A 25,373-nucleotide genomic window follows, 5' to 3' on the forward strand; every position below is an offset into this window, starting at 1 on the left:
CATCCCTTAAGACGACAACATGAAATAAGAGCACAGTGGGTATTAAATGCCTTTCTGATGCCGAAGCACTTGGCCACTTGTCATTCTGCAGCGCCAGCTGTGCCGGCTGCAGAGGCTGTTACCCCTGCTCTGCCCCTGGCAGGCTGTCATCTCCCCTTCACTGGAGATTAACGCCTGCTCTGCGCTGCTGGCTGGGCTGCTCTGGGAATAATCCTCTACCTTTCAGGCAGAAGGAGCCCTGTTAAGAGGGCAATACTAAAAAATAAACTGGCCAATGGAGATGTAACAAAATACAGGTCTGCTGGCCACTGGAGCAATGCCACACCAGCCCATGAGATGCCAGGATGGCAGCTGCTCCAGCCAGGCAAGCTGAAGGACAAAATGACCTCAAGTGAGCCATCACACCCTACTTATTTGTCTGACATCCCAAAGCATCCCAGCTTTACACCCAAAGACCCTGCACCCACAGACCAGCAGACATGCACCAAGCCCGCTCTGAGCATCTGCTACTCAAAAGTCCCTGAGAGACTGCAGTGGTAAACACTGCAGATCTGGCAGATTTCTTCCACGTATGTCAAGTTTTGCAAGAAACAACCTTTTAATGTGTATGAAAGGTAGGAAGACACCTCCTGATACACCTTTAATAAATCTCTGTGGAGATATCGAAGCTTCACCTCCCTACCTCCTATTAGATGGACCCCAACTTCCACACCAGCATCCATTCAGGGTCTTAGGATGAAGCTTTCCTAACCCTGTGCCTCGAATCCTCCACCCCATTTTTTTATTGTTTCTTTTTCCTGCTTTGCTGTGAATACTGGTGAATTTCTTGAACTAGCTTTTATAACTGTTCACATCTTCTCAGAAGCAATTAAGTGGAAACACATGATTTTTACCATTTTCCTTTCTGTCACAAGGATCAAAATAGCCATGGGGAAACTGTCCGCAGCATTATCAGAATCACTTGTTTGAAGCTTGGCAAAGTTCATGTGCTGGCAGGTCCTTGAGTTGTCTAACAGAAGAATCTGGAAAAAGCAGTTTTTAGCCCTGCACATCTGGGAGAGAACTCTGTGAAATCCAAAGAACTAGAGACACTTTTATCTAAACTGAAATTCTACCAGAACTGGTAAAGAATGCATCTTATTCCCTAAACTATAAAATGTAGTCTCACTTTTTTTTCAAATGCTGACCTTGTGTAACTTCACTCAAAATTTCTCCAAATAATAAGATCTGAAAGCCATTAGAATAACTCATTAATTATACAACTATGTGAAAAGAATAGAGCCTCCCTTTTTGCTCAGCAGCAATAAAGATACTCAGAGATAATATAAGGAGGTCAGTGCTGCTGCCATCTGTATAGGACTCAAAATATGCCTGTAACCAAAACCTCTTTAAAGTACAGCCTGGGTTAAATAAACAAAGACCGATCATGACTGCTGTAAGCAGCAGTGCTCCGCTGAGTTCAGTTGCTGCATATCCAAAGGTCCTGCTGGATGAATATTCAAACAATGCATTCAGCCTCACGACCTTGGACTCTGTTAAAGAAAATTCCATGAGACCTCTGAGGTCTGATCCTCCACGACCTCCCTGGGAAGGGAATGTAGAGATTAATGTACTGCAGGCAAAATGCAAGAGTCTGGAAGTTGTATGTTTTATACACCACAATGAAGAAGAGTTGTGAAAAAGGTAGATAACTGCAAGCAGCAGTACAACTTTGACAGAAATCACAACCACAGCAGGAGAAGAAGGGGAAGGGAAGAATATAAAATCATAGTATCAAATGACAGCACGTAATATGCCGAAGAAAAACTTTGTCGAAAATGGATATAAAACTGCAGGCACATACTGTGAAATTGTGCTGCTGTAGCCAAACTGGGGACCAAGCTACATTACAAAATAACCAAGAGTTTACAATGCTGCCTGCTCAGAAGGGCTGAGATGCTTAACACATTGTTCAAGTACAATCATTATCTAAAAGATGAAATACTAAAATGAGTACTTTTTCCTTAATAGCCAAAAGCACAAACTGTGCTAAGATTCTACTTTAAAAAAGAAAAAAAAAAACTTTTTTATTTTTCAGTATCAGTGCTTACCTTGGCCCTAGACAGTGCAAAAACAACAAGGAAAATTTTTCCTTCATTTTCAGGACCTCTTGCTTGGTGAGCACAGGAACGTCAAGCCCATTGAAGTGCATTGTCCTGCACATGCAGAGTGCAATTGCACAGGATACTTAGAAGTTGTGTCCATGCTGCCTTCTTGGCTAGCTCTAGCCTGGGTCTTACACTCTGCGGTGCACAGGATTAAGCCACAAACCCAAGGCAGAGCCCCCCTTTCCCCTCCAGTCCCAGCTAGCCCGCAATACCAATTTCAGAAACACACTGAGGACAGACAGTGAGCCACAGCCACAACACAACGCTTCAGGAGCAGCTAAGGCTTCCCAGCTTCCCAATTGCACTGTTCCTTTGCTTTATTTTGGGGACACAGCAGTGAGCCATGCACTCCCCAGCCCAAGGCCAACCACCGGTTTGGGCAAGGAAACACAAAGCTGCATGATTTCTGTACGTCTTCCGCATTACATCTTTATTGCAAAAGGATGTTAGCAAAGTAACAGCCATACTTACTCTTTCCAGAAACATACTGTTGATAGCTGAAGATGAGAAACAGAAATAATGAGGGCCAGATATGCATGCAAGCATTCTTAAATATGTTGGCGTGACTGACAATACAGATAACTACAACTTCTACTTATTTTATTTCTAAACAGATCTATCCAAATGTGAAAAATCTTATTTATTACAATGTAAGGTTTCACACTGTATTAAAAGAACTGAAATTAAATTTAACCACTAGACGTCTGCTGATTAAGTTTACAAGAAAGTTGAACCACTAAACGGGAGAATGAACTGCTTAAGGACCTGTAGGATGGATCACAGTGATAAACCACCAAAGTGGCTTGCTTGACTACAAACTATTTTGCTGATAATAAAGAATATTTTTTTCAGTTTGGCCCAGAGCAAGAACCAGTTCATTTAAAGGCTGAGGAACTGACTGGAAGAAAGATCCTTTTTCCTCCAAATCCATAAAAACTTGGTAGAAGAGGCTGATACCTCATAGCTCTACAAACCGAAAGAAGTGGTAATGACAGTCCAATCAGACACCTACACAGTCCTACCTAAAGACAGCCTTCAGGATTTCTAACAAGTTAATCATTCCCTTAGCTGTAGATGCAAAACACGGCTTGCCTTTTAAAACCTCCCGCATACCTAATGCAGGCTGAACACGCAGCAGCACATTTTGCCATTGAATTTCATCTGAAACAAATTCAGTTCAAGTGCTCCAAGACTGCTCCAGGATGTGAAGTGAAGCTCAGCAAGTGCAGACCATCAACAGAGTTGTTTCCAAAGGCAAACTCCTGATCCAAATTAATTTTAACGCACATACTGCGCTAATTGATTGTCTGATAATTCCCTTCTTTTTAACAGCAAAACATGGTTTCACTCACTTTTCGGTGCTTCTCGTACATGTAATGCGGTGTTGTTTAAGCAACTTTATAACACTGATGAGAATTCTGCATCTTGAACTGAATTCCAAAAAGACATCACCACAAGTAAAATATGACCACATGCTAAACAAACACATCACTCACCATCCCTAGCAGAGAGTATGTATGCAGTTTGTCAGTCTGAATCATAAAAGAAGTACCAAATTAAAGATTATACTGCCATTGACACTCAACACATGAAATAGCTATCAATCAATACAAATTGATCTCCCTAACTATGAAATAATAACCAAAACAATCAAGTGCCTTGCTTACTAATTAAGTACAGGTTTAAAATCAGAGATTAAAATCACTTTAATTAACAAGTCTGAACTGAAGACCCAAACACAGATTTAAAGGGCTACTAAGAAAAATATAATTGAAGACTCACACAAGAAGCTACAGACAACATAGGACATCCACAGCACCTAGAGAATTTCTCCCAAATAAACAACAAACTTTCAAATGCCGAAAGCATCCAAGCACAAACCACAACAGAATGCCTTAGTTCTCTCTGGTTTACTGTAATTTACTCTCACTGAAATGTTGGCTGCTATTCACACCTTTGTATTTTCCAGATAAATTATATAGGCTTGGCAATTTTCCCAGTGACCTCTTTTCTTCTCTTTTCCATGGCTAAAGGGAATTTTGCTTGTCTGAATACTCACAGCACGTGCCTGCAGCCATGTGTATTTTAGCAACACGATGAAGCAAAGTTTGGATGTTTACGGACTCATTACAGACAAGAAAATTTTTGCTGAGAGGCCTCAAATCTGTCAGCTAGTGTTTTTTTCTGGTGGTCCATTCATCACTCCAGAGCTATTTTCAACCCAGAGTTATATTACACCAAAGATGCAAAAACCATTCTTTAGAGTCATGGGTGAAAGCATTTTCACAAAGATAGACGAGGCTCTAAAATCCATCTAGGGACCCCAGGAAAACTGTGGATGGGGAACAGCCAAATACACCTCACCTACCATTGTAATTAGCTAGGGAAGCACAAGGCATTTTGAATTATCTCACTGGAGCTGAAGCCAATAATCTGAACACCATGGAAATGAGATACGGAAGACATTAAATGTAGACTGAACATTTTTTTAGATTAAAACTACTGGCCTTGTGAGGGCCCATGTTTACGCAGGTTCTGCTGAAGGGGGCAGAATTTCCATTATTCCATTTGCAACTTGTCATTGACAAAGCCAAACAAAACAACAGAAAAAAAAAATCAACTACATCAACCCCACGTTTCAACACATGTATAGAACTATACTGAAGTAACTTATATTCTGAGCATTCCCAGAATTTTAGTATGTGGATGGACCAACTAAAACAAAAAAAGCAGAAAAAAACAGAAGCCTTCTCTTTTGGCCTTAGCATTTTGGCAGTTTATAACTGCAATCCCATATGACAGGCCACCTTCAGGAAAAAAAAAAAAAAAAAAAAAAAAAAAAAAAAAAAAACAACATGAACATAAATACTCAAAACTCCAAATTTTTGATGGTAAAGTTGCTTGTATAACTTTGACTCTAAACTCAAGTGGGAAGCAGTCATTATACAGTCAACCAGAATTTTTCTAGCATGATGCTCTACGTGTTGATTTTTTCTAACTCTAAATATATGAACATTTCTGCAGGATTAGCTCCGCAGCATAGCTCTGTCCATAAATTATGTCAAGACGCACCATGGACACGTTGCAGTTTGCTGGTCAGTATTTGGAGAAGAGCAAATGGTGGCCAAAGCTCTTTTTCATATGCTAGAACAGTGCTGGATGGGAAGATCTGAAGCTAATTTACTAAACACAAGTTTAAAGACAACTTTGGAGGAAAATATTATGCTCTAGAGCTTCCTCAGATGTGAGGCCAATAATGAATCTTTATTTTTGTTCCACTTTCACACGTACCATTCTGCCTGCCAAAGTCAAATGTGGGAAACATTTCGTCCTTCATTTGGAACGTACACAAATTATTCATGCACGAAACTATATGGGAACATATGCATATGCAAAAAAAAAATCACAATGTTGCATTGGGGTTGTTCTTTTAAATCTTATCTTTTTAGCTGCATGTTTGTTTCTGATGTCAGCATCAAATGTAAATGAAATTATATTTATAGCAAAACATCAAAATGAGTGATGTCCTTCAATTCAAGGGACGCTTCAAACCATGCATCCACATAGATCCGATTATATAGCTTCCAAATAAATTCACCAAACTTAGAGATAAATTCATGTGCATTTGTGCTACCCTATGGATTCTCAGGTCACTGATTCATTCTGTCATTCAGCTACACATAGCATAGATGCTTTTAAAAACAATGTTATCTGGTTTTTAGCCTTTCAGAAGCAGAGGATGACAGAATTTAATACTACCTTTATACATAAAGACAAAATAATTCATATCCTGTTGAATGCTACTTCTAACATGAATGACAACACCTGTCAGCTTCCAAGGTGCAGGCATCTAAGCAAAGAAATTCCAAACCCCATATAAAAATGATTAAAAATGATTTGTCCTGAATGCTACATTATAGCTGCATTCATCTGTTAATTTGGTGGATGCAAACAGCATAATAGATATATAATAATCATACATGCTTTGCACTTCTCTCTCATTCAGAATACTTAAGTTGCAGAATCAACACACTTTCTAAATGAATTATCTTTATTCCTCTCATAATTTGAATGAGTATTTCTGGGTTGATCTGTCTAAGCCACTAAGTGTTGATTCATCTAATGAACAAAGAACAACAAAGTGAAAGAAGTGTCATAATTAAGACTGTGCCCATAGGAAGTCTGAAAGGAAGCAGAGTGTCTTACACAGAAGATTATCAAGAGAATCATACAGGGACATACTGGAGTTACAAAATGCCTTGTATATGGAAGTAAAACATAGCAATGACTGATGGGGAAGCTCAGAAAAATATCTACACCAAACAAAAATTTCCAAAAAGATTTTAAAAAAAATACAGTAAATATGAAACAGTGTCAAGCAAAAACAAATGGGGCCCCTATCTCACTGCCACAGTTGACATTGTATTATAGCTTCCCAGCAGGTGTTCGTGTTAGATTAGACATAGTAAGATCTAATAAATACAGTCCTCCCTACTACGGGAAGGCAAATTGACCAAAAAAACAAATCCCAATCAGAGACAGAAATAAATATTGTCAAATGGAGACCGCAGCAAAGTCCTGACTGACAGCACTGCACTATAAGGTTTTTTGATTGAATATTAGTTTTCATGTTATTAAAGTAAACACGTATATTAGAAATGGACCGTGTGTTGTGATTGCCGCTGATTAAAAATTATATTGCTTCATTCCCAAAATAGGAACCAGGGTACCCTCTATTATTTCAGCATAAAAGACAGTATTTTCTTCGTGACCAGCCTGAGTTTTAAGACTGACATATCTGTGACCTTTTCCTGGTAGGAAGAGCATGGTGTTTACACATCTGTTGAAACACCATACCATTTGCAAAGTAATATCTAATTGATTCCATAAGATGTTAGGACACATTTTAAATAAAACCATCTTTGATAAAGAAACCATGCACATCAATATCAGCATTCTGCTTGACAAAGCTTCATGTTAGGTGGTCTAGTCATTGGCTGTGGATTTTTAAATAACAGAACTTGCTACAAATGTCTCTGCTTTTATGGGCTAGAAATATTTCTCCTACACAATAGTGCCTTGCATTGTTGCAAAATAATTCATGGCATGGCACTTTAAAGCCTGGCACATTCTAGTAAGATAAAAGCAGCATAAATATTAATTAATTCTTCACCTGAATAGTTCTTTTCCACTATGTCTATGAGCAGATTTGGAGCCTTCCTCTCAGGATCAGAAACCAACAGAAAGTTGATATACATGCCCTTTAAGGAGAGTCAACTGTATTCTGTGAAAACTGAAATTATTTTTTCAAGTAAAGAGAGTCATCAATTGAGATGAAATACATGGTTTGGCCAATTCTAAGATTCACCTTGATTTACTGTCATTTCAGATGAAGGAAAGATCTAAAACCTTACAGGTTAAATACTCAGTGAGGTACAGCATTGTTCCTGTGTATGGGATCATGCACATCTGAGAGAAGGGGCCACAGAAGTCCCTGCATGGCCACGAGCACGCAGCTGCCCTGGCGGTGCCACCAGCACTGCAAAGCAGTCCCATGTCAGAATTGCAGGGGTTGGAAGGGACCTCAAGAGATCATTGGGTGACCAACACACCTGGGAGCTCAGAGCTGCCCCACTAGCTGCAACTGCTGTGTGGAGAGATTTCCATGTGCTCCCCTCCAGCGCCACAAATTTCCAGCTGTCACAGTAGAAGTGACTGCATCTGCCACTTGATTCTTTATGAGGTGTTTGTTCAGGTAAAGGTAAATCATTAGACCCCTCTTGGTAATGGCTAACTACCAGGGCAAGGACTGCTGTGAAAGCCATCGGTGCTGCGGCAGGGCTCCAGTATGGGACCCTGAGTGAGAGGTTGGCTATCCCACTCTCAGCTTCTCACACACTGATCAAATCAAGACACAGAAACAACCATTTTCCAGGGCAAAAGGTACAAACTAATTCATCTTTTTGTGTGATGAGGTCACCTGTAATTAACGTCACCACCCTGTACTTGCATTTCCAAGTGAGGTATTCAGCTTCTTAAATGGAGAACGGATCTTCAGCTTCTACTGCTTTTGTTGTGTTTTGCTTTTTACTCTCTTTCTCCCAGTACTAAAAGGTGGCTGCTGCAAAAGAACGTTTTTGACTGAAATAAGCTTGCCTTCCACCAAAGCAAATTCTCACAGAAGGAGTCCTTGGATGGGGAAGGACGATGGAGTTATGGAGGGCAGCAGGATCAAGATCAAGAGCTGCATAACGCAACCTTGGCTGTAATACCCAGCAACTCGCTTGTCAGAAATTATTAACAATTACACAAGGCGGAAGCTTGACAGTCTGTCTCCAGAAAGGTACCGAGCTGAGTACACAAGGACACCCATCCAAAAGAAAGTGCCATATTTTGGGTGCCCCTCTCCTCGTCGGGGGCTGAGGACAACGACAGCCATGCCCTGGTCCGTGCCACCAGGCTTCTGCCATCCTGCTCTGGGCTTAGGCATGAGCGGGGCTGCAGGCCGCGATGCTCTCCGGCACCTGGCTGAAGGCTGCTGGGCTCTTCTGGCAGAGGAATTACAAAGAAACCATTTAGGGGAGAGGTTTTACAGTTACCGCAGGTATCTCAGCCTTGCTGGTAAATTAGTTAAGTAACAAACAGGAAGAAACTCGGGCGTGCCTGTTTGGCAACACTGGAGGAGGCTCAGCGCGGCTGCCATGCATAAGTAAGTGGGAGCCACCTTGTCCCACCTGACCTGCACCTTTGTTAAATCACAGGCCCAAAAACACAGTGTTTTCAGGTGGCATTACAGAGCTACATTTCAAGGCAAACATATGTAAACACCTGTTAGGTAACTGTTAATAATTCACAGCAAGATGCCAGCTCTCCATTAAGACATTTAACGTGCAAAGAAAACTGCAAAAGGTGCCTGGAATAAGCTGAATAGCTTTCATACAAAAGGAATTACTGAGCCTATTGGCAGTGATCATCATAACTATCCTTTTGCTGCTCTTAAAAATAATCAAAAATAAAAATGGTGTTGCTGCCTAGAGTTGCAACTTCTGTACTCAATGTCCTCATGTTTCATCCCCAGGTAATCTCACTTGTAAAGGGTGTCAGACTCCTGGTACTGTGTAAGCATGATCCATCACCCCAGTGAGGTTTAGCAAGTGATAGTGAAACAATCAATACTGCAGAGACAAAAGGAGACTGATGCTTAAATTGATTTACTTTCCATTTACTATTCGGACAGCTCCCCAGTGCCAGGCACCCTCTCCTCAAGGCATTACTTTGTGTCATCAGGCTTCTTAGCTCAGTCACTACAGGACTGTGGCTGCCCTACTTCGGGATGCAAGCAGGTGCTTTGCAGCAGCCTGCTCTGTGCCCCATCAACTTCACTGCTTGGACAAGAGGTCTTCACACCACAGTGTGCTGAGACTCTAGACATACCCTCAGGGACAAGGGAAAATCCACACCTCTGGAGGATAGGGAGGCTGGAAGACAACACAGGCCAGCATATGCAGTAGTCCTCCTGTCCCCTGTCCCTAGCAAAGAGCTAGAAAAAGAAAGGTACATGAAGATATTCAAGGTATTCAAATCACCAACATATGGTCTTTTAAATACAAAACCCAGCTAGAAATCATATTCAGATTCTATCCTCTCAAGGGCTGTGGCACTGTCATTCCTCACCTTTCCAACACAACACTGCTGTACTGACATCCATCCAGAATGATCTGCAAAGACTGCTTGGCTTTGGTCACCTTTTTCTACATAACTTTCCACTGAATCTCAGCCAGATATTACATCAAACACTAAACATATCCCCTCCCTAACTAGTCTCATCCTCCTTATCAACCTCAGTGATTCATTCCACCATGTCAAGTCTCCTCTACCTGGTTCTGTGCCCTGGGAACGTCATTCCTCCCCTCATATTTTGAATAAATACCCCCTAAAGATCTGTATCACTAACCTACTATCCCCACGCCTTAAGACTCTCTACAACTCAGTAAGGGCAAAACATTAGTTTTCTGAGGGCACTAAATATCACAACAAAGTCTGTATATAGTTCCTGGTATGACTGTGTCTTTCTGTTATTTCTTCTTCAGAATTCCTGGAAAGAAAAAGAAAAAAAAAAAAAAAAAAAAAAAAAAAGAAGTATTTTGTGTTTATACAACAATTTGCATGTGTTCTGGCCCTTAAATAGGGTACCACAACACTACGGTAATGTTAAAATCACATCTGTGATGCAAGGCCAGCAGCAGTACAGGGATGCCCACACAAATTCCATGCCCTCCCCGGATTCTGTAAGGCTTTTCATGCTGTCAGATGCCCATTTCTGTCCCTAGACCCACTACAGTTAGGGAAGAAAAAACAGATACTCTTATCACTCGGCTTTACCTTCTCTTCTCTAATTTGGGCATAATCCCAGTTTAAACCAGTTATCTAACAGCTAAATATAATTTCTGTGGGCTGTGCAGTTGCCAGAAATAACTAATGCCACATCCTCTCCCCCCATCAGGGAAACACCCAGCAGCACTCGCCAAATCACGCCAACCCCACTGCCCTACTCAGCAGGGCCATGTGGCACAGAGACCTAGTCTTCACCACAGACACTTCCCATGCTCCTGCCTGGATTAGCTGTCAAATCCACAGGCTCATCTGCAGCTTTGATTTTTTGAGTCTTGCCCCTTGCTGATGCGGTAACCCGATACAGATCCCAAGGACTGAGCAGTCGCCTGCCCACCACTGCTCTTTGGGAGGAAGACAAAAGATGCTCCAAGAAGCATGTAAGCTACACATACTGTAAATAAAACATATGCTTACAGAGGCAGAGGCATCCCCGACCCCTAACACCAGGGGAAGAAGAAGAAACAGACAAAACCTTTCTTAGTCCCTGCAGTAAAATCTGCAGCTGATCCTTTTCCAAGCTGGGAAAATTCAGTTCTCTCTCAATGGTATTGAACACTGCCTCAATTCTTTTAGTTCAAATATTTCCTAAAAAGCTGGGAAGAACAAAAGCAAAACCAGACACAGAATATTTCCAGAGTTATCCTAATACAAAACATGGGAAAAGAAATAAAAGAATATTTCTTCATTTCTTCTAAATTCGGTATGTTAAATCCTTTTCTACACATTGATGTTGCGCCAGTTGAGCAAAGAATACATAAATCACCAATTCCCCACCCTGAAGTAAAGGCACAGCCCTCCGGTTCTCTCTGGAGGCAACCGACCTCCAACTATTTGATCTCACAACTGCTTGCAGGCTGCCTTCTTCGGTGAACAGCACCTGGGTGAGTTTGGTGAGGACACCTCGTGCCATCAGTGCCTGTTCAGTGCGGTCACAGATGTGGCTGTGCTGGAGTAGAAAGCAATGTTCCACTGACTCACTGCGCTGAGAATTTAAACACATGTCTGAGGAGCCTCAGCTTTGCCCACTGTGAATTTTACCCACCCTGCTTTGGAGAGTCTCGTTTTCAGGAAACCACATCTCGTAGCTGGGAGATGTTTCCTGGCAGAATGAAGGAAGAGATGGACAATAAAATAGTGACTTGCTTCTGAGAGATGTACCTCTCAATAATACCTTACCTTTGTAAGAAAAGGTAAAATTGTACATGTTTTTTCTTTTTCTGGGCATTGTACATTGAAATTTTGTGTAACCAACATGCAGCTTTTTAGAAACTTGGACTTGGTTACTTTTTAGTAACTTGGATTTATTTTGATGGTTGTGAAAAGGTTAAACTGGCATTTTTCCATGTGGCAATCCTCATGAAAGAAAACGATCCAGAAATAAAGAACGTTTTCCATGCAAAGAATAACATATCAAACCTTGTTTGCTAGTCTACAAAGAAAGAAAAACAGAAGTATTACATGTATATTTTACAGGCAAAACATCTTGTCACAAAAATTAGCTAATTCCCCTGCAGTTCATAACACTAACCATCCCAGAGCATCTTGGTTTCCATTTTCTTTATCATGTTTCTAAACTCTTCCCCTTCCTCCCATTAGCTACATGCAGTCCTGCTCTCCTGGGCAACCACCCCTCACCGAAGGTGCCATAATGTAAAGATGCAATTCACAGATTCCCTCCTCGGAGGTTCAATTCCAGGCTTCGTTAAGGTTTGTAAAGCAAATTAGAGCACTTCACCACTGCACAAAATAAAGGCTGCTAATAAGACGAGCTGCAGCAAGGCACTTATCCCACAACCTACATGGTGCTCTGAGCCCAAACGGAGTGGATCAACACAGCAGCTCTCTCGTTTACATCTCCATCTGTGCTCAATGGTCACTGGATCTCTTTCAGCCATCCCAGTCCTTCCTTCCCAAATCTGTCCTGCCCTTCCCAGCAGGGCTTCTCAGTCTCTCTGCCTGCAAATGTTGGGTTATAAAATAACAAAAATATTAACCTTTGGACTTGACGGGAGGTCCCATTACTCTCCCTGTGTGCTGCTCGTTCTGTGTCCTTTGCAGCTGAGCAGTTGCCTCTGCTGCACCATCATCCCTAGCCTCAGCCCTGGAAGGAGCCCTCTTCCCTTGCTGCCCTGGCCCTTTATCGCTGGCCCCAAGGAACACTCCAAGCAGCTCCCCTTTGCTCTTCTGCTTTTAGTCTCCTTTGGCCTTGGATATTCTTTCAAGAGGGGTCAGCAAGCTAACCTCTATGGAGCTGCCCCTGCTACCAGCCTTCTACACTACTCTTCCACACTTGTGGGGTGCTGGCAATGTCTATCATGGAGCATCACCGCCCTTATCTCTAATGGCACCTTGCTGGCTCTGCTGCCGCTGCATCCTTCTACAGTCTTGGGGGTACAGGAAGGATTTCCTCCATAGAAAGCAAAACAATATCCAGCTTCCAGCCAGTTTGCCAGAGAGCTCCAACAACCAAGCCTTCAAATGCAGTACCTAAACACCAGGGAGCTTTGTTTTTTGAAAACTCCTGGGGACGAAGAGCAATTTGAAAAATACTGCACAAGTCACAGAGCGCATCCTCTACATGAGCTATCCCAGAACAGAACAACTTACAGAAGAACGGCAGATCTTCTCTTTTTAATCTTGTCAGTTAAACCAGATCCTGCACTCTATGGCAATCAGAACTTCCATTTACTGTCAGAATGTATAAGCAGGATGCTATTGGACTAAAGAAACAAAGCACATACATTTGGACCTTAATAATGCATTGGTACAGTCTCAAGCCATTTCTAAAACTCAAGGAGATCCTCGATCACAAGATGAAAATAACAAATGATAGTAGAAAGCAAAAATAATGTTGCAAGTTGTGCTAAAACACACAGTAACCACCACAAAGCCAGCACAAAGAAAACATGAGTTATATTTACAGAGACAAGTTGAAAGCACTAGCAAAATCAGAAACAGCTCAAAAGACATATGGGCAAGGCACAAGACCCCTTTACTGATAAAAAATGGTATTTGGTTGTGTGGAAGACCTCATCAGTAAAGACATTTTCAGGAAGGAAGGAAGGAAGGAAGGAAGGAAGAAAGGAAGGAAGGAAGTTGGTTCTGACTAATATAGCAAAAAAGTAAGGATATAAAAGACCTAGAATAAGATTCCAAAAGCTATCTAAACCATCTAGGAGCTTGAGGGCCATCTTCCAAAGTGACTTGGGAGGTCCCAAACATCTTGCCCCTACAGACAATGGTGAGAACCATACAGAGAGCGCAACACAAGGTGGCAGCCGGCCAGGACCGAGCACCACGGGGCCAAACACCCACCTCTCATCCCTCCAGTGGGCAGGAGCTCCCTGATGTCCAGGCCACTCAGCAGGTACACTCGTGCCCTGGGGACACCTCAGCACAGAAAAACGTGGAATGGGGTAGCCTCAGGCCAGAACTTCATGCAGGGAGGTGCAGGCAGGTGGGAGCCGGAGCTCTGCTCTTCCCTGCTGCAGTGGCACTTCCGTGGCAACCCCGTTTGCCAGTCTTAATGTTGTTTTACTTAGCTGTTTGCTTCCTATGCTGTTTCATTCTTCTCGACATCCTTATTTCCTTCTATTTCAGCCACGTGGCCGTAATCCACAGTCCCCATTTTTCTCTTCTCGCTTTCTTGTCCATTGAAGGAAAAAAGTACTCATGGAGACGGGAAAATGTCACAACTCCGAGCCATCGAGGCTTTGTTTTAGTCTGGACAAGTTCCTTCTGTCAGCCCAATTTCATACCCGATGTCAGAAGGCACACCTGCTTCACAAAACCTCTGCCAGCTCAATGCAGGCTTGCCAAAATCGTTTCCCAAGGACAAGGAGAGGAGACAGAGAAGATCAGATGTACACCAACATGCTCCAGAAGCTCAAAAAAGCCCACCGCTGCATCGTAAACAGCAGCAAACTGTCCTGTGCTCCTTTTAAATAGCACCATGGAAGCATTTAGTTCAGCAAGCCAATTTGGTACTAGCTTTTTCTGGGCTGTGTGGCCCCATCTGCCTACTCCAGTTTAGCTTTGACTGATCCCAGTTACATAAGTGTGCCATTAAGCTCCTAAGTTGTTAGCTCAGGATCAGGTTCAGCTGCTGCTGTGCAGGACAATATAGGCAAGGCACGTATCGTCCTGCTGCCACACCTACTTCCCTTTGTGTCTGGTAGAATCGCCAGCCCAAAGCTCAGCAGGAGATTTACTTTCCTTCTCACAGAGCTCTTCAGTTTTTTTCGTTCTTCTGATGTTTCTCTCCCAGATTATTTTTACATTCAGGAAGATGATAAAAAGGAAAGCTAGGAAAGTTAAGTTGACAGGGGTGCTGCTGCACCAGAATTTTACTAAATGCATTCAACTGAAATGTTTTAGGCAGCACATCATATGGCCTGTCATGAGCACACTTGCCAAAATTTCAGTATTTTTAAATCCAAAGTGAAATAACCCACAAAAATGGATGGAGCTCCACTTCAGAGCAGGTCTGTCCAGGTGACACACTGTCCAGAAGTCACATATCTGGTGAGCACTAGGCATCCCAATGCTGGTATATGTAGGCAAGCTTGGTTAAATGAGATGGCAAAACAGGTGCCTGGCAGTCGGTACAGAAACTTTCCCACCAGTCAAGATCACACCAAATCCCTGATGAAGTTCTGCTAGAGACATCTCTGCAAAACACTTGCATTTGAGAAGTTGGATTGGTGGGGATTTTTTTCATTTCTTTTTCCTTGTGCTCACTAACTTACCTGGATGGTCTTCCTCTGACCCATGTGAAATCTTGCAGTTCAGCTGCACTTGGGCTAAAATACAAGGGGGAAGCTCTGTTACATAGTTCACACCAACAAAGACAAAAGTATGCTCATCTCTCACATCCATTCTGCCTCTGTCGAGGAGAGGTTTATAAAACAAAAGTCTTTATCTGAGGCCTGAGACTGCAAGTGGAAAAAAGGAGGAAGAAGCCTACATTTTATACAGTGAACCACATAATTTTCAAATATATGCATGTATAAACATAAATCTTACTAATTAGTTTGAGTTGCTTTACAACTCTCCAGGCAGGTTGACTGCTAATTACTCCCTATTCACTCAATGAATGCAGAAGTAAGGAACGTTATTCCTGAGAAAAGCAAAACTCCTAATTGTGTTTATTTATGTAATTTGGCCGCCCTCATTCTCCCAGATGGCTATGGTTTGGTACCCACTGTCTGGCGCAGCCCACTTTGCTTATAGTAAGAGCCGTGCCCCCATACGCACTGCCGCAAGAGCTGTCAGGAGATGCAGACACACGAACACATGCTTGGGAAACAGTAGTGAAGCAACGAGCAAAAAGCACACCAGAGTTTGTCAGCAGGAATGTTATGAAATAGCCACAAGAAAACTCAAGCATATTGTTCTCATTTAGGGTAGAGAAGATAGGGTCTAATTTTGGACCATGAAAATGTAATCTGTCCCAGTCCTTTCCCCCTCTCCGCCCCTTTTAAATAACAGTCTCTGCCCTGTCATCCACATTAAATTAACAGCTAAACAAAGTTGACTTCCAAGCAGGATGTTACGAGGATCTAGCCTTCCCATATACACATGCACTTAGAAAAGGAATCATGGTAATGAGATTGAAATCAAAATATTGTTATGAAACCTCTTACAATCAAGGGAACGGAAAAGAAAACCGGCATTTCTTTATGATTTAAGGAAGAACAAACACGATATGCATGATCAACACAATAAAATTTGAGAAGTTACTGCATTCTTTAGCTTCAAAATCTCCCATTCCACATAAGTGTTAGCTTTTCCCAGAGCTTGATATCACTGTATAAAGAAATGATAGCCTATCTTCTAAAAACAGAAGATGGTGAGATCTCTTGGACAGCTTACCCAAAGGCTCTATTGTGCCTAAAGTCTTCTGGGAATAAAATTCAGAAAGGTTTATTTAATAAATTAAAAGTAATACCTCCTACGGGAAGCAAAAGACACAACAGAATGAAAAACATTTCCTGTAGGAGGAATATTTTTAGACTTTTAGAGAGAGGCAAATGAAAACTTAACAGAATACTGCCAACTGGTTTCCCACCAAATTACTCTCAGTAGGGTGCAACTCAACTGAAATTACCCTTCAGAGAGAAAAAAAGAAAAAGACGATACTCAGAAACCATCTTGCCATAATACAACAGTGGCAGAAAACAAAGGGATAAAGCATATAAAGCCTGAAAATAGAAAGGGAAAGGTTATATTAGTCTTTGTCTCAAAAAATCAGTTATAGATGTTCACTGGAGGCACAGTCCATCATTGAAAATCAAATCCAGGAAGCCAGTCCTTTGGAGAAGAATGACTCTGTGCAAAAGTAATTTTTTATCACATTATAAAAAATGAGTTTGCATATTTGCAGCATGCATTCCCAAATTATCCACTATAATCTGAATCTTTCACTGGTTATCAAAGTATTTGTACTTTGCTGAAAACCATTTTATCCATTTATGAGGCAAACCATTTATGAGAACATAAGGACTTGTTAACATTTGACTTGGCCAATCCAAATAATATGCTAGAGCTACAGGAAAGCAGGTTTTTTTTGTTGGGTTTTTTTTTTCATACAGACTTTGGGTGATGAAAACAAAACAAAAGACACATAACAAGGACAGTGAGACATGGATAGAAGGTAAAGCAAATCTGAACAGGTCAGTGCACACAGAACAAGAAATCATAAATGAGTTTGGGACAAAAAGGAAACACAAGATGTATCCAAGTCAGCTTCAGGTGCTCAGTGCCCACAGTGCAAGGAGAGTTTCTGCATGGGACTGAGGCTGTCACATATCCTTGCTATGTTCAATGCTCAAAAGTCTCTTTTTGACCTTAAACTGTCAAAAAACCCTCGTAGAAGAATAACACAAATCATTGCTTTGTGAGGATACAGAGGGAGCAGAAGCAAGTAGAAAGGTGCAGAAAATCCAGTTCTGATTTCATGCTTTGGGAGGTTGATGCAAGCTGTTCCCATTGCCAGGACCGTGAGGATGATGACCCACAGATGGCAGCTTCATGGTGGGTAACTGGAGTTTGTATTTACGGTCCAAAGACACAGCACCTAACCTGCTTAGCTCCTAAAGCAAGGACATGTGGTACCCCAAATCTGGTTCCAGAACAACAATGTGATGAGCATCAAGAACTGGAAGCTCATCAAATCCTTCAAAAACACTCTTAACCCTCCCAGGGATTTAATATCTCCTTGCTGACAAACATAGTAGAACAGACATGGAACTTGAAACAGCCAACCTGTGCACATCTAGGAGAAGCTGAAACGCAATCAAAAAGCCTGGGAACACATTTCCATAGATACTTGTATTATTCCTACAGAGTGAGAATAGATAAAAACAATAGAAATTCTTTTGAACAGACACAGCATAAAAATACATACAAAACAATAGACAGAAAAGTTTTAAAGAGAGGTAAAACAAGTAAAATACCTATGACTGAATGGTAATTAAAGCCTTTGATTCCCACCTGATACTGTATTGATTAGTATCATTCACTCATCTAAAGTAAAGCACACACTTGACTGAAGTCCAAGTGCTGAATACTTTGCAAAATTGGACAGTGAATCTCCGGATCAGTTTCCAATGAAGTCTGAATCTTGCCCTTGCCTCATATATGCCCCGCCTTTAATTTTCCAGAAGCAGAATGGAATATTTGGCCTCTTCTTCCCCCACCCAGACACCTGGTTCAGTTAGAAACCAGTGGAGCCCAGGATGTACAAAGCTACTTTCAGGAACATCGGCTTAATTCCAGTGACCCTCATGCTCTCAAACGCCATGCCACAAACCCAGAAAATCAAATAGGAGCACCACCATATTTAATAAGATAGAATTGCTGTTATAGTCTTAATTTTCATTACCTGTTTACATTTACGTGTCTATACTGTGGCTACGACACTGATAGGATCTAGTTCCTTCTGCACCAGAGTTCAGCCCTACTGGCTCAGACTTCCCCGCTGGTTTCCATTACAATATTTACATCTGGAAGGAGAAAACCACATGCTTGACACCTCCATCCTTATCCCGCCACAACACCACAGAGGAGTGAAGAACGACTGCTGCAAAGCTCTGCACCTGCAAACTGCCACTGCACAGCAACTCCATCACGAAGCCAGACAGCGGTCTGGGTTGTTGATATTTTAGAGACTGCTCAAAATTACTTTTCAGTCTCATTTCTATCATTGCCGCAATTCCATCTGTCCTAGCTGTCAGTTCCCACATTTTCACCAAATGTCCTCAGACGTAGTTTAGTCAGGAATGGAAAGAGTGCATTTGCCAATTCAAAAATGCTGAATACATTTAGTTACTTTGAATGGCATTCTTCTTCGTACGAGACCCACAATATGTCTGCCCACCGAGTTTTTTGAGGTGCCAAAAAGTCCTTTCAAAATGCCAGATCCCCATTTTGCTCCCTGGACAGTTAATGGGGGCTCTACACAGGGATTAGTTAAAACCTCTTTTCCATCCATATTGAAAAGCATCTGAATCAGGTGGGAAGGTGTCTAAGGCTATGTATATGAAACAGACACTGAGCTGTCCTCTACTTCAGCTACATATTACTCTTTGGAGATTATTAGGGCAAAAAGATCAACCAGTGATGATAGCAATTTAATACATTGCCCAGGATTCCTTTCCAAGGACAACCATATCCTAGCCTGCATCTAAAGCAGCATGGCCAGCAGGTCAAGGGAGGCTATTCTCCCCCTCTGCTCTGCCCTTGTGAGAGCCCACCTGGAGCCCTGCGTTCAGCTTTGGGGCCCCTAGCACAAGACTTGTTAGAGCGGGTCCAGAGGAGGGCCACAAGGATGGTCAGAGAGCTGAAGCACCTCTCCTATGGGGACACGCTGAGGGAGCTGGGGTTGTTCAGCCAGGAGAAGAGAAGACCCTGGGGAGACCTTACAGTGGCCTTACAGTGCCTAAAGGGGGCCTACAGGAAAGCTGGGGAGGGACTCTTTGTCAGGGAGGGTAGTGATAGGACAAGGGGGAATGGTTTTAATCTAAAAGAAGGGAGATTTACATTAGCTGTTAGGAGGAAATTCTTTACTCAGAGGGTGGTGAGGCACTGCCACAGGCTGCCCAGAGAAGCTGTGGGTGCCCCATCCCTGGAGGTGTTCAAGGCCAGGCTGGATGGGGCTTTGAGAAACCTGGTCTGGTGGGAGGTGTCCCTGCCCATGGCACAGGGTTGGAATGGGGAGGTCTTGAAGGACCCTTCCAACCCAAACCATTCTGTGATTCTGTGATTTTATGACAAACAAAACTTCCAACTGATGGGGAAATGATTCTGGAGCATTTCACCAAAACAAGCCACACAATACACACAGGCAAATGCATAAACAATAAAGTCAAAAGCATGAGACCAACAGCATGCTGAAGGTAAAGCCTGTAAGACTATGGCAACTGGACAGCAATAAATATGAGTTGTCACAAGAGACCAAAATTTGAGGAGGTGTTCCACTAAAATATTTCTATGCATATTGTTAAATTAGTTTATCGGGGCATGCTGACCTCTAGACAATGTGAACTACTGAAGCCTTCAGAGGCAGAGCCTTATCCCCAGTTCCAAGCAGCAGTATCCCCATCCGCTTGGCTTTTACACCTGCAAGGGCTCGGCTTAACCCCTGGTTTGACAACCACGCTGTGACTTTAACATCACAGTAAGTGCAATCAATGCCTTGTGAACACAGATTCCTTGGCTTACAGAGCTCATCTTAGATATTTTGAAAGTGATGCAGCATACATACTTCTATGTCATGTTCCTGCCTCCTAACAAACAGGAGAAGACTGACTTCTTTCTCTCGTTGCTGTAGGCAGTCTAGATATTTCAGAATAGATCCCAACCATTGCTCGTGACTTGAAAGGGGAAGGAAAGACACATAAAAGCTCTCCTTCCTCTGAATTTACAATGAATGGGTTCTCTTCCTTCATCCTTGATGATGCAATCAGTCCTTTCTTTCTGCAAAACAACTTGCCCCACTGCCTTCAAAGAAAAATATTCACTGGAAGCACCCAAAGATATACACCCTTTTGAGAACGTGACCTCTTGATTTGTCAGCTTGAGTAGTGAGCTCAAGACTCTCTGAGGAATTTTGCTTTGCACTTTCTCTGCAAAAGCATTTTTCATGTATATCCTTCCACCAGCAGAGTTTAGATGCAAGTGCTGGATGTGAAAAAGCAGAAGGAAGCAAAGGAAAAGAAATAAGCTAGCCACTTGTAGCAACTTGGAAAATGGGTTTAGAATTAGTTTGCAAAAAGCCATGATGCTCGGGGGAAACTTTGGTAAGTGAGAAGATAGAGAATCTGAATATCTGCCTTCCCAATGGATTTAAACTTTCTTTCAATATCAAGTGAATTTAAGGGAGCTGACCTCCAAAAGCAACAATTAGCTGAAAGTGGTTTTGTGAGCATTCACTACTTCTGACAGCCATGCTCTAAATTCCCACTCCATAAGGCTCGACCAGAAGTTATAAAATAGCTAAGCCTTAGCTGCTGTTCCAGTTTTGCTGGCAAGTAACACCAATATCCCTGCAGTTGGCCCGGAGACACCACCAGGGAGGCTCGCGACTTCTCCCCTCCTTGTGGCAGGTCCTCCTGCCTCCCAGCAGCCTGGCAAGCCAGCAGAAGGCTTCTGATTTCATGCTGCCATTCCTTTAAAAGCAATAAACCCCACAAAAGCTGGAGATGCTAATGTTTCATCATTCAGTAACACTCAGAATACGACAGCAAAATAATCAGGCCATATAAGCTAAGTGTAGATTTGGTTTATCATAACAAAGAGATTACTCAGATATATTTACATAATTTGCTGTATTTCCTATACACATGTTGTGGCTTTCCATTCCCATCTTCTCTTCCCCTTTCATTTAGAAAAATAAGCAGAACACTTAACACACTCAAAACTTCACCCAGATCTATCAATATCCAGCCCTGCTGGACTTCTCATCTGGTGAACATAACCCCCTCACATCTGTGTCCTTAACTTGTACAGGACTACCCACATAATCAAGCATAGATATACAATTAAATGTTGGCGGAATCGAGGCTTTAAGATATCTCTTCATATTTTTACTACCTTTTTCCATGATATCTAGTCACATAGCCATATTAAAAAAAAAAAAAAAAAAAAAAAAAAGGCATAATAATCTTAATAGACTTAATTTTGTAAGTGAAAAAAAAATAAAAGGACTAAAAAAACCAGCTGAAATCTGATAGGAATTGAGGATAAATGCTTCTTTCCTTCTGTTAGAAATCCCTCACAGCTTTGCCTTATGATTTACTGAAACCACTGGAAATTGTCATCTCTGAGATCACCGGGAATAGTTTTCTTTTTAAGCAGCTTATGCATGAGCAGATAATAGAACGGGGAAAGAATTCCTGTTAGTGAAGTAAAGTCCACTAAAAATATTCTTTACAACTGTAAAGTGTTCTTGAGAATAAAATTAAATGCTGATAAAGAAGAGACAGATAACCAGCGAGTTAGAGACGTCTCTGTCACATGATGCTTCACATCCAAACATCTGTGGATGGAGAATTTGAGCTTAATACCTTTCTTCGTGGAAAGCCTCTAGGTGTGACCTGCTGAAATCTTCAGTGCTTTCTGACAACTCATTAAAAGTTACTTATGCCCAGCCACTTAACCCGAGCAGTAACCTTTCCATTTCTCAGCCAGCAGAAAGGGTCTAAAACACTGAAATCAAATGACTAAAATAAAAAAGGTAAAACAAACAATCCATCCTTCTCTTGGCATCTCATCAATGCTATTGCAGCCGTTTTGGCCTCGTACGCAGGATCCCCTGACCAGCTGGTAACACGTGCTGAGCAGAGGGGCTGTGCTGAGGGCTCTCGCACAGAAACCCTTGCTGCAAGCTGCATCCCCACCACGTCATCCGATATATCACGGCACAGATGTGGGTGAAGGATGACCTGCTCAAAACTTCTTATTTTGGTGGGTTCTGAAGATAAAATCTCCATTACATTCGTACTTCTCTTTACTACTTTAGAGATTAAGGTAGCGGGAAGAAAAGAATTGTTGCTTGCACAGTGGCTTTAAGGAAATGTTTTCCCAAAAAGTGCAATTATACTGGTGATGTTGGAAAGGAGGTAACAAAAACAGGTTTTGTAATGAATACCTCTTTTATTCCCTAGCTAATAGGATGGGATTTTTTAAGTTCTCAGACCAAAAACTTCCATGTTCCTTTTTGGCTTGCTATCTTCTATACAGTTATCTTCTGCAGCTGAGTATCATCATTGCCATGCTGTGCTTCATTTCTCAAGCTCCAGGAAACCTGAGCTACTAACCCTACCGTGGATGCAACAATTTGAATAATTAGACCTTTTAAAGTTACAATATTATAAGTAATTATCTCCTTTTCACCCAGTCAAACCTTTACAATCTTTAAAATTTTCACCTTTCCAAGCACGCTTGCTTTGCCACAGTGAGGGTGAAGCCCCAGAAACAGAGAACATTTTACTTCCAGAAGACTGAGCAGGTCCTTTTTCAGTGAAGTCTAAAGAGGATCAACTAAATCCTTTATGAACAATGCCACTGTACGATGAAACCAAATTGAATGGCCAACATTAGGATGCACGCCAACAATGAGAGAGTCAAAGCGGTCAAAAAGTTTAGGTGAAGTTTCTTTTCAAATAGAGATTAAAATCACTTACACATGGTGTTGCTAAGAGTTATGATCAAACTAATACTTGCATAACCATTCGAAAGCAGAAACTCAACACCCAACAGGCACAGGGTCCCACAAGGACATCCAATGCCACCATGGCCGGGCCGATGGCTACAACAGAGATGCTCCTGCAGGGCACAGGTCTCACGGCCAGCACGGACACAGGGTCTCAGCACAAGCATGGGCACTCGCTGCTCCTTACTGCACAGAGCTCAAAACTGTTCTCCTACGGCAGAACTGCCTGCATTTTTCTTCTGACATAAAGGCCATTTTTTTTAAGCTGCACTTACACATAGGTACCGGTTACTGTAAAAATTAGGCCTTTCCAGTATGACAGATGCCCTCAAAATACAACACCACTCTTCATTACTGTGAGCATCCATTTGTTAAAGGGATGAAAGACACTTTCCCAGGTCCATGTGAGCAAAAAGCAGTTTCTCAGAGCCAAACTGAAACATCCCATCGAACCGCCCTGCATTCACATTAAGCTACAAATTACATCGCGATGTAACGCAATCACATTATCAGCAATGTAACTCCCCTCAAATTCGACTGTTTAAATGTGCTAGATACACACCAAATTAGAGGGAAAAAACATATTTTTGAAGTTGTGTGATGCTACATGGTGTGACAATACATAGACTTGTGGAAAATGCCAGGAAAGCTAACCCTTACGTGCCCTGAGCATCTGACACCTTCACGTGGAGTCAGGGTAGAGACCCACTTCCACCTGCAGGCTTGAGACAGTGCTCAGAGCCTTGGCATCAGGAACCCCCACCCAGCAAATCTTACATGGCTTACACTTTTGGAGGTTCCTCATCAAACCCTACGTGGATAAGCTGCCATCTCAGCCTTAACGACCATGAGCATCTCAAGACCAAAGCCATTAGGCACCATCTCATGGCTTCTTGTCACTGACACCGCAGGTGTCCCACAAAGCCTCTCTGAAACCACAAACTTTTAACTAACTCCAGAGCCAAGCACCGCGATGAATCCCGGCTAATTCCGACCAACATCTCTTAAAAACACCTCGCTGGGCTTGCGAGGAGCCTCGCCGAGGGCAGGTGGCCGAGGTGTGAAGGCGGGACGGCGGCGAGGTGTGAAGGCGGGGAGGTTGCGAGGTGGGAAGGGGAGGTTGCGAGGCGTGACGGCGGCTGGGGGCCGTGCCCGGAGCCTTCCCCCAGTGCGCGGCCCCGACGGGGGGGGGGGGTCGCGGATGCCGGCGACCCTACCTCGGATCTCCACACGACGTAGGCGGCGGGGCGCGGCCCGGGCGGCGAGGGCTGCCCCTTCCTCTGCTGCAGCCAGCGGCGGGGCGACGAGAAGATGCTGTTGGCCGACGGCGTGCGCGCCAGGAAGGGCAGCTCCCGGCCGGGGCTGCGCTTGCCCCGGGGGCTGTCCGGCTCGAAGAGGCCGCTGCCCGGCGGCGAGCGCTCCAGCGGGGTGCTGGGGGTGGACGACGAGAAGCCGCGGGGCGGCGGAGGGGCGCCCCGGGCACCGCGGCGCTCCCCCGGGGGGCTGCCGGCCGCCCGCCCCCGGCCCTCGCCCTCGTCCCGGCCGCCGCCGATGATGGCGGGGTCGAGGCTGCGCGTCTGGCGGAGCCTCCGCTTGGAGAGGCTCCTGGCGGCGGGGGCGGCCGGGGAGGAGCAGGAGAAGACGCTGCTCAGCAGGCTCTGCGCCGACATCGCGGCGGCCGCTGGCCCCGGGGGGGTGGCCGGGGGGGTCCCGGCTGTCTCCCGGTCTCCGGTCCCGGCCGCGGCCCCCCCCCCCCAGCCCCGTGCCCCCCGCCCAGCGCCCGGGCTCAGCCCCCGGCGGCGCGGCTCGACGGCGGCACCGGGGGGCTCATGGCGGCGGCCCGCGTCCCGCTTGGGGCTGCTGCCGCCGCGGTCACTTTGCTGGGAGGGGAGGGAGGGAAAAGGGAAAAAAAAAAAAAAAAAAAAGTTGCGAGAGAAAAGGGGAGGGAAGGAGGCAGCCGCCGAGCTTTTATCTCAGCGCGCCGCAGCCTGCCAGAGGCACTCCCCCCGCGGCCGCGATGCGCACCGGGCAGCTCGCCGCACACGGACCCACGGGTCCACGGGCGACCGGGACCGATGGGTCCCCTCCCGGGGCGAGCCGAGCCGGGCCGGGCCGAG

The 25,373-nt window shown here is 43.6% G+C and overlaps 1 protein-coding gene across 2 annotated transcripts in view; it reads right to left on the minus strand.

Moving 5' to 3' along the window:
- Positions 1-25,127, minus strand: part of ARHGAP6 (Rho GTPase activating protein 6) — a 313,487-nt gene extending 288,360 nt beyond the window's left edge. The window contains exon 1 of one of the 2 annotated variants that reach the window (XM_068682860.1): positions 24,474-25,127. In XM_068682860.1, coding sequence (XP_068538961.1) covers positions 24,474-24,926 — 453 coding nt within the window. In that variant the 5' untranslated portion in view covers positions 24,927-25,127. The remainder of the gene's footprint in view (positions 1-24,473) is intronic. The other variant, XM_068682850.1, reaches the window with a different exon arrangement.
- Between the last annotated feature and the right edge of the window lie 246 nt (positions 25,128-25,373).

Source organism: Anas acuta, chromosome 1 (assembly GCF_963932015.1).
Source record: "Anas acuta chromosome 1, bAnaAcu1.1, whole genome shotgun sequence".
Lineage (NCBI taxonomy): Eukaryota > Metazoa > Chordata > Aves > Anseriformes > Anatidae > Anas > Anas acuta.